Consider the following 17,041-nt stretch of genomic DNA (forward strand, 5'->3'; position numbering starts at 1 on the left):
AGTGGGAAAGTTGTGTTTTCCCCTTGTTGCTGATGACGTATGTCTGCGAGTACTTGCTTTTGTAAGAAGGCAGCCAGAATATCCGTTAGCAGGGTAATAGTCTTCTAAATAAATTCCACGATTAGTTTTCCTTTCGTTTGCTTTTGTTAAACATTATATTAATAATTGCATATTGAAATGACGTGAATGCAGCTGGGAGTAGTGATTGGCGTAGGACAGTTTTGGCGCGAGAATGATCTCGAACGAATGTTCTGATTGGCTGGTCATTTTCATCAACCAATCAGAGTTTAGCAGTTCCCGCACACTGCAAGGTAGTTATAGGCTGTGAAAGAGCAGCAAGGAGAAGTCGCTGGGTAGCTATTAGTGATGGGCTAAACTGCGATTTTCCGATATCAGTGATTTCTGTGAATGCTACTTTTCAGTATCTGTTATTCTTAACTGTGATTTGTCGCAGTTAAGAGTCGCAGTTAAGGAACCTAGGTCGTGTATCCCTCCGCCACTGCTATTTCTGCTACTTCCGCGATTTCTGCGACTTCTGCTACTTCTGCGACCTCTGTGATTTCTGCTACTTCTGCGATTTCTGCGACTTCTGCTACTTCTGCGACTTCTGTGATTTCTGCTACTTCTGCGATTTCTGCGACTTCTGCTACATCTGCGATTTCTGTGACTCCTGCGATTTCTGCGACTTGTGAAAAAGTTACATCTGTCCACACTGAAAATTGCATCTCAACAAATCTGTCATTGGTAAGTATGTTTTACGTTTGTTCTTCCGTTGGCTTTAATCTTGTATTGAAGAAACAACTGTGAAAATATTAATAGTGTAATTAATATGTAAGTAGCCATACAGTAGCGTAATAGTTCGTGTTTATAAAATGAATTCTACCAAATTGTTATGTTCACAGGTATGCGAACTACATTTTAGTCACTCAGTAAAGTGATAACTCAAAATATCATTGTCAACAGATCTGGAGAAATTGCCACTGCATCTTTAGACCGTTTTCGTCAGATGAGAGGTTAGTTTCTAAGTGTTTCGATGGACTTAATTACTTCAGTGAGATCGTTCTTGCAAATGTGAAATATACCCCATTGAGTGGCTTTCATTAGAGCAAATTTTAGCAATCTACTCTGTCAATTATATTACTTGTAATTAGTGACAGCAAAAATTGTTTAATAATCCTTGTGATTTTGCAGACACAGTTCTGACTCTGATTACTGGTTGCTGTACGTATCTATCCACATCAAGGCTGTTGAGAGAGACTCGTGAAGATTCAAGACAGCTCTTAGAAGATTTTGCAGTTTAAAAGTGACATAATTGTGAAATAAGTGTGCAGATGAGTGATTAAACTGTGTTTTATTGAAGTTGTTGTGCGATTTTAAAGGAATAATAAATGTTAAATACAGTGAGTGAATAATGAAAATCTCATTTTCCACATGTTTAAGCCGTCCCACCCGTAATTTTCCGCCACTTATTTACTGGTAAACACTAGTTGGAGAGTGACATGCCGCCCCCCCCCCCCTCCCCGTGTCCACAGTCTTGGGTGTGACACTGACCTGTAACATATCTCAAAGTCTACAATATGCATTTTGAGGCTGTTGATATGAAAGTGGGAAGTACAGATCTTCCATTTAAATCAGGAATAGGTTAAGTGCATTACTTGAAAGTATCACAGGAAAAGCTTACTTATGTAGGTGGTAGAAGTGTCGGCAAAAAGTTCTTGTGTGTGAAGTTGCCATGTAGAACACCAGGTGTAAAACTTTTATCCCGAGTCTTGAACTGTGTCTGAACAAAAGTGAGGCATTCATATGACCCAATAATACTGTTTTCATTTCACTACACTTATACAGATGTCTGAGTTCCTCTGTGTTAACATTGCAAAGTCCTGTAGGCATGTGGCGTATTAACCAAAACTGTCATATTGGAAGCAGAATCAAACACATTTGTTACGTTACTTGATATTTTCAGGAGAAAAAGGCAATGTTGCTTCTTATTAATATAATACATTGAGTCACAGCAGTATTTGACCAACCATAACTGATGCCGAATGTGCATGTCGTCATATAATATGAAGGGCTTATTTCAATAGTGGTACAAGTCCATTACCTCCACTTTTCTGTCTATAATGCTTCTGAAATTAGTGATCCAAACAAACATAAATAAAGGTTCATCTCTAGCAAGAAGCCATATGCTTGAATATTTCTGGTATCTCAACTGCAGATTTTTCAGCGCTCATTTAACTTTACGACTCTGTATCTCAAAATGAACAAAAATGGACTTGTACCACTATTGAAATAAGCCCTTCATATGCACACACAGCACATCGATCTCGTGAGGCACAAGGCTCTCATAATGAAGTACGTACGTCGGTCAACAGATGACACTAGGAAAAGTATGTTAACTGCGCTTTTTAGTTGCTACTTGCGACTCTTAGTTGCGATTTGTCACAGAAATCGCAGTTTGACTCGGTAGCGAATAGCGTAGTATGAACTTTGCTCAACAGATGGCAGTGCTAACTGCGCTTTTTAGTTGCTACTTGCGACTCTTAGTTGCGACTTATCACGGAAATCGCAGTTGGACTCAATAGTGTATCGCAGAGATGGGCGTAGTACGAACTTTGACCCACAGATGGCACTGTTAACCGCGCTTTCTAGTTGCTACTTGCGACTCTTGGTTGCGACTTGTCACGGAAATCGCAGTTAGACTCGATACCGTATCGCAGAGATGGACGTAGTACGAACTTTGGCCAACAGATGGCACTGTTAACTGCGCTTTTTAGTTGCTACTTGCGACTCTTAGTTGCGACTTGTCACGAAAATCGCAGTTGGACTCCATAGCGTACCGCAGAGATGGACGTAGTACGAACTTTGACCAACAGATGCCACTGTTAACCGCGCTTTTTAGTTGCTACTTGCGACTCTTAGTTGCGACTTGTCACTGAAATCGCAGGAAGCAGTGCTAAATTCGACCAATAGATGGCTCACGTCTTTGAATGTGAAATACTACTTGCGAGTGCTAACTGTGACTGAAATCGCAGTTAGATTCTGTAAAGTTGCTACTGTGACATCTGTGACTTCGCAGTCACTGTGATTTCTAACAGATACGCGATTTCCTGCCCACCACTAGTAGCTATTGAACAGGCAGGTCATGTTGAACATGTCCGTCTGCATAATGTGTAAAATGAAGAAGTTATTGGAATTCTGCGTCCAGACTGTGTTGCCGTAGAAGCAGTTGCATTTACGGACAGTTTTGTGGAGTTTGGAAGTTCTAGAATTATTTTGTTGGAAAGATAAACGCGTGTGAACTTTCGGCCTTTGTAAAATTCCGCGTGGCATATTTCGTATCCGTATATGGAATTTTTTGTCGAGCAATTTCTTTAATAGAAATCCACTGAAAAGTACTGAATGTAAAACTCAGATGTAGTAGCGGAGTATTGACTGTGAAATCGGTAATTCTTTGGGTTGGACTTAAGTACATGGACTTAAGTACATTTCTGGCTGCCTTGCGTGTGTCCTGGGTTGCATAAACTGTGAACTGAGGACGGTGATGTTGTTCACTAATTACATATGGGCTGATGGCAAGTATTTTTCTTTTTTTTTGAACTGAAATGGAATAAAAGATTCGTTTCAGAATTTTGATACTTTACTGAGAGAACGAAGCAACGACTTTCCGCCCGAAAAGTATTATAAGAATTTACAGGATAGCTTGTTACCAGAGATCACGCAGACTTTGCAACGTAAGTATCGATGGCGTTTTCTTCAACGCTGCTTTTACGCCGTCATCGCAGTACATACGTAAGCATAGGAACGGGCTGGTGATTTGCCGCCGTACTGAGATAGGCGGAACTATTGACAGTGAACAGTACGACGAACGAGCAAACTTTTATAACCCGCCCCACTGCAATCACTATCCACCCTCAATTGAGTCTTCCCTTACTGTAATAGAAGGAGAGCTTAGGTTTCCATTACTTCAAATTATCTATATTAATTTACAGTTATCATTGTACCTGCTACTATTACTACTGTTACAACACCATATACTACTGTTACAATAACAAACAATATAAGTATTACAATATTACAACTAAAAAAGAACCAGTAACACTCAGTAATACTACCACCTTGACCTAGACTCTTTTTATTTTTTTGAATTTTTTTAAGGAAATGCTACTGCTAATGGAAATTATTTTGCTACTTCTAATAATAACACTAATATTTGTGGCCATGATTATATATGATCACTATTTATGTGTATTGTAGGCCTGATATGGACACACATATACACATATAATTTAGTACTATCGAAATGTATCTAGTTTCTATCTATATTCCATAAGAGATCGGCCACACTGTGGCTCCCAGCAATATTTCACTGCCTCCAGACAGCATGGCGATAGATCATAGCATAACTCTTATACTTCACTGATCCTTCTCTGTTTACGTGAGTATGATTGTGACCAACTCCCTTCACCCATTCTGTTACAGGGCCATGTGACTGTAGAACTATCTAGCTTTGTTCATGTTCCCTATGATCGTATACAGGCCTTACACGGTTCTGCTGTGGTGTCTGTTGGCTGTAGTTCCACCTTGCTTTTTCTGAGATAGCATCAGCCACAATATCTGAACACGATGATTTCAAAGTTCGCCGCTGTTGAGGGCACTGTTCTACCGCTACCAACAGGTCTTGTATCATTCCAAGTGCTATCAACTCGCCTGCACTGCTGCTGCCACAGGAGGGTCACACTGCTCTACCGCTGTCATGGCCACCAGCGACTGCATCACGCCAGAGAGAACTGCGCAGAGGCATTGTAGGATGTGTACTGTTGATTTGGCTGCCTCATGCGAAGTGCAGGATAATTGTGCCGACTCCCAACGTTAGTATGTTGTTTTATGATGGCACTGCACTTACAGGCAATGTTACCTAAGTTAAATGGCGAGTAAATTTGTAAAGGGAAGAAGCACTCATATACGTTAACCTAAATTCAGAAAATGATGGGAAATTCAAAATTCTCATAACTTTAACATATAAAATAGCTCGCAGACACATTCTGCAAGAATATAAGAAAAAACCCTTCATAAAAGCGCAGTCATCCTCTTGTGAGTAAGACCTACGCAACATACGATTATGTTGTATGCTTATAAAATGCAACATGAGAAATAAACGTGTGTTATGGGTGGCAGCTATTAACACAAAAAGTAAGATGGATTTTTCATAGAAAAGACCCCATCCTGTGAAACACATTTGTCAAGTTATATACACACATCAAAAAAAGTTTTGCATCACCCCGGTTCCGAGAGTTCCGGAACCTGAACAGAAAATTGGAATAGAGATCAACATAAACATCATTTCCGCCTTTTTTATTGCTCATAAAAACCACGCATTCCACCAGCACCGCCGTTTCCGAGACACTCGTTCACAGGCTCTGCGTAGTAATATCTGCCGTTCGTCAGAGTGGTTTATCTTAATGGATTTTCCCATTCTCAGCCCTTATATTCGCCAGTGCGATCACTCATCCGTGTCTGCTCGACCTGCATACATTTTTTACCGCATCACGTGCCCGCAGCGTCACCAGGCGGCATCCAACGTCGTGGTGGGCAGCGGTCATATTGCTTTTGCTTATCAGTGTATAATGACCACTTACTGACACCAAGGGTTGTGACCCAGCCTATTCAGCTCCGCTATGCGTCAGGATGCGTGAGAGAAATGGCGGGAAAGAGTGCCAATTTACGCTGGGGCATGCAGTGAAACAGTAATAGTATTAACAAGTGTTTAAAAAAATGGCTCTGAGCACTATGGGACTTAACATCTGTGGTCATCAGTCCCCTAGAACTTAGAACTACTTAAACCTAACTAACCTAAGGACATCACACACATCCATGCCCGAGGCAGGATTCGAACCTGCGACCGTAGCAGTCGCGCGGTTCCAGACTGAGTGCCTAGAACCGCTAGACCACCGCGGCCGGCAACAAGTGTTTATATCCAATGGCAATCTATAGTGCGATGGCTGTCCTCTAGGCCACCCAGTGCACATGTAGGCACAGCTAGTTGCAGAATTTGCTGATGTCGATGGCGCCTGTGGCGTCCATTGGCCTAGGTCATAGACAGCTGCTGCCATGGAGCTGTGTGGCCGGCAAGCAGGCGAAGAAATGGGGGTGGCCTGCTCAGGGCCCCCAGAGTTTGTCTGGCTGTGAACCCATGCACTCACCCATGGTCCCCTTGTCATGCACTTGGGTGGTCACCCACAAGAGGTCGGCCAAGACATCGACCAATGACATGCAAGTGGTTAAGAGGCCGTGAGGGAGCACAATCCCTAGGGTAAGTTGTAGACTGCTTAGACTCCATTAGAGGGCTGAGACTGGCACATACCAGCTACTTGCATTGTTGAAGTTCCTGAGTTTAGCACCTACTATGCTACAGGTGTGGAGTACCTCAGCCTGGTACTTGACATGTTTCTCAGCAGACAGGCAGCCAGCAGATCTTTATCACCGAAGTGATAGTCACGGTTTCTCTGAAACTCAACATTATTCTGTCTGGTTCGAGATGTGGATGGAATGGCGGCACTACTGAGTACCCTGAGCCTCCAAGCTCCATAGCATACATTTATAGCAACACTTCTGATGTATTTCAGTGTGCCATCCCCCTGCATGCAATCATCTCGCTGTTGAGCTCAAGCGTCTTGCGTCGGTTGGAGGATAAGTGGCTGGAAGTGACCGACAATAAGTTTCGTTTAGTGAAGTCCACAACGCAGGTGTGGCGTACTTCCTTCCAACCACGTAGACAGGATGAGGTTATCCTCACTCGTCTTTGCATAGGGTGCAGCCCTAAGAGCATGGCTTCTTGCTCCGGCGAGAGGACGCTAAAATGTGTGGTGCTTGTGGCATACAGGTCACTGTGCGCCACGTTTTATTGGACTGAGTTTTTTTTCTGACCAGCGGGCCGTGGCTGACTTTCCGGCGTATCTGCCATCTCTTTTAGGTAATAATCAACCGAACGTGGTTAGAGTGTTAAAGTTTTATGAATTGTCCAATGTTTTTACTAAGATTTTAGGGAGAGGGTTTCAATTTGTTCACAGCATGACTGGCTCGCCCATATTTTACGTAAGTGGCCAGCCAATGACAATTTCCTGCGGCGTTCTTTTAGTTCCTTTCTTGTTTTACTTATGTTTTAGTCTCTTGTATATCATCTTTAGTCTTTTCCCGCTGTCTTTGCATGTATGACCCCATTATACTTATTTTCTCCACATTCATTTCTTTTAATGTGTGTTGATAAAATCGGTGTTGAGCGCCGATAAGCACCAACACACACACACACACACCCACCCACACACACACACACACACACACATACACACACATTGCTTCTGATGTAGTCTTATTGGGGGACGAGTGGATTTGTTCCACATTACTTGCCCAGTCAGCTATGCCAGGCTTGTCCACGGCTGTGCATCGAGCACGGGTTGCTAGGCACAGTCATACTGGCAACATGTGAAGTTTTGTCAGCATGAAAGTGCTCTGCATTACAAGGTATTACCTCACCCTTTGTGACAATGTGTTGCAGTGTTAGCTGTTCTATGTACTTTGCCTGTGGGTGGTGTCACCAAACTGTCTGGCCAGTATGTTTGATGTAATTTCAATATCATTGCCCAGTGGCACCTTGGGCCACGCGAGTTCTACAGCCTGACAGCAGCTGGAATAAAATTTCAAAAAAAATTTCAAATTGTGTGCCCAACTTTCTCAGGTCACAGTGCTGAGGACAGGTGAAATGACCACCTTGTAAGCTGTTGCCATATGCCTCAGGTCAACCACAATAGATTTTGAAGTCATAGGCCTGCACCCTTATTCCCAGATCATCCATCTTGGATTCTGGCATCATAGAGCTGTGCCTGTATTCCAACGTCCTCCATCTTGGATTGTGACATCATAAGGCTGCATTGTTATTTCAAAAGCCCTCCACCTTTTGTTATGACATCATGTGGCTGCACCCTTATTCCCAAGTCCTCTATGTCGGATCATGACATCACCGGGCTGCACTTCTTTTCCACATTTTAAGAATTTCTCTACAGTAGGATGATGCATCGCCTTAGATTTTATGAGTTTCTAGCCATTTTACACTTAAATTAACTGCGCTACTTCCAAAGTGCTGTCATAGGAGTGGGCACTAGTGGGCAGTTTTGGATTTCTGGTCATATTTTGAATTTCCCTACAGCCTATGCCAGGGATGTAGGGAATGGAAGAAATCTGTAACAATGCGCAACATCATCTATGATGTCATAGGGGAGGGAGGACTGCAGAGGGCAAGGAGTTGGGCTACAATGCAGACTAAACTTGAATGCCCACACACCTACTACTGTCAGGATCTCACGAAATCCCTGTCTGCTTCCCCAGATCTGCGGTTTAGGTGTTCAGCATTTTGAGGATTCTTGCCTTCAGTTTTCTTAGGTACAGAAACCACTGCAGTTCTGAATAAAGTTCACTGCAGCTTTAAAGAATAGAATAATGTCTCTCATTTGGAAACCAAGTAAATTGAAAAAAGGTGAAAATGGTTAAAATCAACACACACAAATCCATCTGTAGAATATTTAGAATCTCTCCTTGCAGCCCACTCCCTCAGCCTCTTAACTGTAAATTATAATGGACGAATTGCTTTTGCAGGGTTGGAGGAGGAACAAAAGATAGAAAAATCGTTCGTAAATGAGGGGGAACTGTACAGGATCCCTCACTGTGGACACTATACTTTTCATGGATAGTCAAAGACGGTAATAAAAAAAAAGAAAAAGAAACGGTCGTAATAAGGAGTACCAAATGAATATGGGGAAATGGAGGCCGAAGACCCACTGATGGGGCTATCTTAGGATATTGTGCCTCCTGGTAGCGCTGTACACAACATGTACATCCAAAAATATCCCTGAGTAAAGCTTTCGACATACGAAAGCCCGCTGTATCGCCACCTCCATCGATACCTCTGAACTCACATCTGACAGTGGGTAGGGAACTGCTTGGTCTCCAGTATCCAGACCATGCGGCAGTTAACCATTAGCTCAAGTTACTTTCTACACGGCTTGTTAAGGCGATGCATCTATAGCTACTGCGGCACGTTCGGTTTTTTCTGGTTCGAGAGGAGGCATCAAAAATGTTGGCCGCCATAGGTTGATTCCTATCATAAGTGGCAAACAATACTATATTTTTTTAAGCCGTGATCAGACGCACTCTCGTGATTTTTGAACAGTATCGATTCCAACTCCCGCCTGCAGAGGGCCTACACATTTTTTAGTAGTTGTAAAGACAGATTTCAAATATCTAATTAGAATTTATATCTGCCTCATTGTACACATCACTATACTCAGCTTCCTGTGTTAAATTTCCAAACAGCTAGAAAATCTTGATTGTTCTTATACGTATGTAGCAGGATTGTTCACATACACAAGTTGGAAAGAGCCAAGAAACAGTGAATTAGGTTACAAATGTTTCTAATAACTGTTTTGCATCATAGAATTTCATTTATATTTCGTATTTATGGCAGGTTATGATTCAAGAATCTTACATTAGAATCATTTGTAACCTAATTCACTGTTTTTCGGCTCTTTCCAACCTGTGTATGTAAACAATCCTACTACAAACGTGTATGAACAATCATGATTTTCTAGCTGTTTGGAAATTTTATGTCTTGCAATAATAACCATTTTTCATTTTATTTTTATTTATCTATCACGTTCCATGGTGCCATGTGACCCAGAGCTACTTGGTTATAGTAAAAATCAGTACACAGTTTACAAAACTCTCATTTAAAATTGATAAATAAAAGAATTAAAGAATTAACATAAAATAAATGGTGAGGCGTATATGAATAAATAATACATCACATTACAGTGGAAATTTCTCAACTACTACGAGGAACGCCTTTACAGAATAAAAGGAGTGTATTACAAGGAAATCTTTCACCTTGGATTGAATACTTGGGGTTTCTAACTCAATTTATCAGTTATACTGGAAGCACTATCCAAGTGCATATCATATATCTGTCTGGTGTTCACTAAATTAACGTTGTAGCTTCTTCTGAAGGAGACAATACAGTCAATAACAAATCCCATGATGGAATAAATGTGCTGTTATGTCAGAGTTAAAATTCCGAGATACCCGAGCAACAGCTTACAGGAAGTTAAAAAAATGGCACCGCAGGTCAGTCTGACCACCCTTTGTTGAGTTAAGCATATTCTTGGTCAGTGGACATTCTTGTCCCAAAATGTAAAACTATATGAGATAACTGAGAAATAGTGAGCGAAGTAAACAAACCTTTGTGCTTCAGCGTCAGAGATAGTGGAGGTCGTTCTTATAGTGAAGATATCAGCATTCAGGTTGCACTCGATTTTGAATGTGATAGTTCATAGAAACCATTCCACCTAACATCAGCTATAAGAAATCAACATGGGCGACTTAAATGACTGTTAGACCACTTTTCTCCAAAAATATTTCACTTTTACAGGAGTTAAATCTCAGAAACTACATGCATTGCATTTTGTTGAAGTTAAGCATTAATCTGTTCTCTGTATGCCACGTGCTGATATCAGCGACTATCCTATTAGTTACATCATTTATGTTACTGTCCAAGTCTTTTACAGTATTATTTGTGTCATTAGTAAAGAGAAAATTTTTGAGTCATTTATCAAGTTTAGTGGCAGATTATCGAGAAAAGCAACAGGCCAAGAACAGAACTGTGTGGCATCTACCACTTTACATGGCCCCAGTCATATTCAAACCCCTTCCCTTGTTTGCTGACACTGAAGGATAACTTTCTTCTTAACACTCTCCAAATATGAAGAGAACTTATTCAAAAGTATTGCATGGGTCACACAATCAATGCTTTTATTAAATCAAAGAAAACAACTACTGTCATCGACATATCGTTTAGCCCTGATAGATTCTGTTGTTTGATTTTATTCTGTAGGTTTTGGTAATACTGTTCCTGCCTGGTAATTTCCTAGTGCTATTTATGGTTATATCGTTATTCATTATCCCTTTCTCAGGACTTTCAGCAATCATAAATACAATACAATAGAAAGTAGAAAAGTATTCCTTACTAATTTAAATAATGATTTTAAAATTTGTTTTCATTCATATCGTGATGAGAACATACCAGTTCTTGTTGCTGCAGAAAATGCAGTACTACATCAGAAAGGTTTTCCTTTTCAATTTAAGTACTTCTCTTAAAGATATTTGTTTCCATTCATATTGTGATGGGAACTTATCACTTCATGTTGCGGCAGGAAATGTGAATAAATAGTAATTACTAAGAGTCTACTTAAGATTTTCATACCTGCACATCATTTGCTGTTATTTGTGACGTAAATATAACAGATGCTGGGGTGTACTTGTCTTGCGATAATCGGTTTAGCAGATTTTGATAATATAAACTCTTTCCTGTTCCAGAATGGCCAACCAGGAGCATGGGTACCCCATTACGCATGTGAAGCTCCATTACATATAGCGACCTGAAATACAAATTAACTGGAATGATTTAAACTAACTAAAAAATATAAATTTTGAAATATCTCATGAATAACATAATTAGCTGATAACACTTACAGATCAAACTTACGTAGTTTTGCGTTGGTAATAGTTCAGCAGGAGGAGAATAATACACTATTATAACCAAACTAATTTTTGTATGTGAAAAGCAAGAAGGAAGATTAGAGTTTAACTTCACATTTTGCATAAAAGTGTCCAGTTGCAAGGGTTAGATTTAAAAATGGTTTTGATGATTAAGAAAAATTAATGAGTCAACATCTCTTGTTCATCACAAAATAAAACTAGCTCCTACAGAAAAACTGACAATTAAAAAGAATACTGATATTCAGATGAACTGGCACAAATTATAGAAAACCTGCTCTGGTTCTACTAATTATATAAAAGTGTTCATAATTAAAGATTGGGCAGGGAAAGGTAGTCTATAATTTTATGTAGAAGTGAAAAGGTTTATAAACCTGTATGTCTACATGCTAAAGAGATAGAAGGCACTTGGAATATGTGTAAAGCTGCATTGGAAGTTGTGAGAAAAGATAAATTCGTCTACATTGCCACATCAAATTCTGTTTCATCCAGGATCATTAATACTTCCATTGTCACTTCAACTGCAGAATGTTAACAAAGTCATTAAAGTACGCCAACTACGTAGAAGGCGCTTGGAATATGCGTAAAGCTGCAATGGACGCTGTGAGAAAATATAAACTCGTCCATCTCAGTACATAACATTCTGTTTGATCCAGGATAATTAATCATTACATTTTCACGTGAACCACAGACTGTTGAAACAATGTTGAAGAAGCAGACATATCAATGAGGATTCTGCTTGCTGCTCAGTTGTCAGCAGAGCCTGTATTTTACTGGGATATTATTATACCTCCTGGTTTTAAAAAAACATAGTGATATGCTTTAAGCTCATAATTATAATCAGGTGCTAAGTAGACATATCAATGAGGATTCTGCTTGCTGCTCAGTTGTCAACAGAGCCTGTATTTTACTGGGATATTGTTACACCTCCTGACCGTAAAAAACATAGTGATATGCTTTAAGTTCATGATTATTATCTGGTACTTAATATCAAATTACATTGTTAAAAGAACAATTAATTAGATATGTAGAATATTAAATTCCAGTTTTGAATAATTTTTTAAAATATCAAGTTTTCCTGACTTGCTGAGTATATGAAATGTTGTCTCAGTATTCAAAATGGATGGCTAACAAATCCTACAGAGCTACTAATCAGAACAAAACCAGAACTTTCACAACTGTTGACATCTCATACAATGGAATAACAATAACTGGAAGTTAACACAAAGTCAATGCCCTCAAATTTTTTAATGAACAACCATTCTCTTTGCCATCAATGTTATTGAAAGTTTTCTAAAATACAACTGCGTAGCTGACTGGCAGAGAACCAATTTACAGTGTAAAAGAATTTGAGGTGATATAAAATATGGATTTTAGTTTTTAAAATTTTAGCTGCGCGCATTGAATTGCCTGTAAGAAGAGATAACAACCTTTTAGGACCCTTGCGTGGCACTGTCAAAACCTGAAAAATCTAATTTTTATAACTTAATATTAATAGATGCTCAACAACGAACAAATTAAAATTCTATAACCTTTTTAATTTGATATTTATATTATTAGAAATTAGCATAAAATGAATCAATTTCAGTAAGTTAATGAAAATGTGTTTAAAGTATAGAGTATCCCACATAAAAACGGTATGCCTCACATACCGGTTAATCATCTCTAGTCGAGTTCCTTACGAAGTAGCATCAATGTCTCGACAGTTGGCTACCGCATTTTATCAGAAAGTTGAGTGTAGGTGTGTGTTCTTGTGTCAGTTGTTGTGAGAACCTGGTGTCGTTGAGTTGTTTCAGGAAATAAAATAAATAAATAAATGAGGCACTCTGCATTAGAACAGCAAAATGATGTTGTGGAGTGTTACATAAAAACAGGCTGCATCAAGAAATGTAAAGAAATGCTCCAAGTGAAGTATCCTGGTGGGAAATTACCCACGACAACGCTATTCAAGATGTGTACAAGAAATGGTGCGTTGTAGGATCCGTTCAGATTGTGCAGAGGAACTGGAGACTGACAGTGAGGACCAGTGTTGCCAACGTATTGGATTTTCCACTAAAACTGGTGGTTTCTACCCTCCTTTTAGTGGCGAAATATTGCTTCTAGTGACCAGTGGATTTCATAGTGGTTTATTAGAATTCTGTGTCGGTTACTGAAAATGCGATCTCTCAACCGCTAAGCTATTTATATGTTTCGAAATATGTTATTTCTACTTTATTTGATTTCAGGTGTATTTAATTTGTGCTGTGGAGACAACATTGATCATTACTATGTGACATCAAACGAACCATCACACTCCATAGACTACATGCAGGGTCACTTATTTCATTGTCGCTGGGAATAGCCACTGACCGCTTGTTGGCCCACACTGGATGCGTCACGTCAGATGAGCAGAAAAAGTAGCTCGGTTGTCGTCGACCGTGATGTGCACTATACAATTGTGTTTCTCAGTGTATGGTATTATTTCACGACTTCAATAACTACGCCAAAACCACATTGTACGCAAAAGTTTCAGGATTCTTGGCTTCAAGACCCACATTTAAAATATTGAAGTGCAAATTTTTTGGTACAGTTTTAAGGAGTCACTATGGAGATTTGAAGTCTCATGGGATCTCAAAGAAGCATCTACAAACTGATAAGCTAAGCAACCTTTTTTTTTTTAAATTGATTAGTCATTCATTGATTGGTTTTACATCTTTGACCACTCTTTGGCGAAATAAATTGTTGCAGGTTGTAACTTTGCAGCCCAAAATTGCTTTTTAAGTCAGAGCCCATTGGGAAAAAGGAAGAAGCAAGGCTTGCATTATTCACAGACATGCATACTAGTATACATATAGTCGACCATTTGGGAGAGGTAATTCATCACAGTCATGGAAAAGATATCGAAAAAGTTCAGCTGCACTGAAATAAGTGCACCTCAGTTATAAAAATCGTGTTAGCACCGCATTTCACTGACGTTATAAAAGACAATTGCAAAGATCAACCATTTAGCTTATTATTTGATGAATCTATTGATATTGCTGTACATAAATACTTGGGGTACATAATAGTTTATTACAGTAAATTTCACAAAAAATAGTATCTACATAGCTTGACCTTGTTGAACTTTACGAGTGTTAAGTTCAAGCTATTGTCTCTGCTGTAAAGAAGACACTTCAGCGGTATGTGGTTGTATGCATACATGCACGTCCAATCGTATCCACTCGTCCTGGCCACTATTATTTGCCCCACTCTATATAAATCGCCTGGTCCGAGACAGTCGGTAGTTAAATGCTCTTTCATTGTTTGTTAAACTTCTTCCTTCATAGAGACGCATTAAATGTTCAAATATACCAAATGCCCCATCTCCAACAATTACGCACATCATCGGTACTCCCTTTCCTGATATGGAGGTTTTCTCTGATATTCATAAATTTTTAATAACGATATTGTCATGTAAAACTGATTGTATAACAATAGATGAGTCACTGAATTTTCCGTATGCTCCAGTATCTACATGAATGAAGCTATAATCCGCAGTCAATAAAGCATACAAAACGATGGAAATATAATTTTTATAATTATAGTAAAGTACGTTTGTTATGAGACAAAACGCATAACGTATCCCACGTCTATCTCCCTCGGTTGATTGGTCATAACTGACTGTCAGCTATCTGACTAAACTGGATGCTCAGAATTACGACTGCCTAGAGCATCATAGCCCAAAGTGCTGAGGCCGTCTGTCTACAAGTACTACTATATTTCATTTGTTAAGCTATACATTAGGTAAAGCTTTGCTCAACAGAAGAATAGTTTCAGCACTGCAGCGGTTTACTGCGCATCGTGGTGTGTCCCTGACTTCCTCTCACCTCTGAACAGACTCATCAAGCCAGTTAGAGGAAGATCTACATTTCAACACGCACTCCAGAGTATGCCGCAACTTGACTTGACATTATTGTCACTGTCGTAGGTGAAAGAAGAAAGAGAGAAAGTCATAGAGCCAGCCGGGGAACGAACACTAAGTCTAAGTTTTGTAGTCTGGAATTTAAGCCACTGAGCCACAAAGGCACTTTTCTAGGCAAACCATTCACAAGTTATTTATCAAATAGGAACTTCACTGTGCCAAAGGAACACATTCTAATTCTTTACAAGAAGCAAACATAGAAAATACACATATGTTATTCGTTATTTAATTTACAGATAATTTAGTGACGAATAAATTTGTTTGAATGCTCTACTTCTTCAAATAGTTATCCAAACAGAAATCTGTTTGAATAACACCCACCTCTTACCACCACTATTCCTTAAGTTTCCTTTCTCTTTCTGTTCATATTATCAGATGTAACAAGTGTACTAGTTAGCCGGCCGAAGTGGCCGTGCGGTTAAAGGCGCTGCAGTCTGGAACCGCAAGACCGCTACGGTCGCAGGTTCGAATCCTGCCTCGGGCATGGATGTTTGTGATGTCCTTAGGTTAGTTAGGTTTAACTAGTTCTAAGTTCTAGGGGACTAATGACCTCAGCAGTTGAGTCCCATAGTGCTCAGAGCCATTTTGAACCAAGTGTACTAGTTCATTTGCTTGATTTACTCGCAAAAGCCTACAATGTAGCTAGATTTAATTTGTTTTTGTTAATTATAAACGAGGTTGACAATTATAGTCTGTTATCACAGTCCTCATCGTAAATCTGTTTAATTTGTTCTGTTCAAAATATGTCTAAATGTCACTAAATGTCAGTGCGATTTTAGCAGCTGACTGAAAGCGAGCATTAATTCATCAGCTATTATTTCACAGAAATATACAGTTCCACAATTGAAACAATGACCTCCAATAACATATTTGGTTATTACTTTAATTTTCGTAATAATATGGTAGCTAGGTGCGGCGTGCTGCAAACCACTGACTAACTAGAAACCTGTCACGTCTGCAAAGACATTTACTCGGAAACTCGAAAACAAATAGAGGTAACTTATATTTCCACTCGTGAATACCAGTGTCAGTGATGCAGTAGATTCACGTGTGCTCCCTGCCGCCGTTGGATAAGCAGCTGCAGCAGCAAGTCGTATACTCTTAGCTCACTTATTTGTCACATAGTTTAATTCTTGATTTCTTTGCGTGTTTTTGGTACTTGCATTTTTTAATTCATAAATTTCGGGCGTATTATAGTATTTGAGAGTTGTAGCATCGCGTTTTAGAACCTGAATAGTGTAAAATCGCGTAGTCTCCTTCCGCCGCCGAGCAGTGTCAGCAGTGCGCAAGTAGCAGTGTTACTGCATTTACTAGGCAATCTTGTATTTTAATAACCGTTTAAATTTTGTCGATTTGTTTGCGCTCTCTGTAGATTAGTTCAGACGTTATTTGCACAACAGTTTTTAGCATGGATAGGGACTGCAACTGCTGGGTTCGGATGCAGGCTGAGTTGGCATCCCTTCGCTCCCAGCTTCAGGCAGTGTTGGCTTCGGTCACACACCT

At 39.6% G+C, this 17,041-nt stretch overlaps 1 protein-coding gene across 1 annotated transcript in view; it reads right to left on the minus strand.

Moving 5' to 3' along the window:
- LOC126249484 (dynein axonemal heavy chain 7-like) overlaps positions 1-17,041 on the minus strand; it is a 1,193,512-nt gene that overhangs the window by 697,868 nt on the left and 478,603 nt on the right. The window contains exon 25 of the mRNA XM_049951137.1: positions 11,306-11,480. Within this exon, the coding sequence (XP_049807094.1) occupies positions 11,306-11,480 (175 nt within the window). The remainder of the gene's footprint in view (positions 1-11,305; positions 11,481-17,041) is intronic.

The sequence above is a fragment of the Schistocerca nitens genome, chromosome 3 (genome assembly GCF_023898315.1).
Source record: "Schistocerca nitens isolate TAMUIC-IGC-003100 chromosome 3, iqSchNite1.1, whole genome shotgun sequence".
In the NCBI taxonomy this organism is placed as follows: domain Eukaryota; kingdom Metazoa; phylum Arthropoda; class Insecta; order Orthoptera; family Acrididae; genus Schistocerca; species Schistocerca nitens.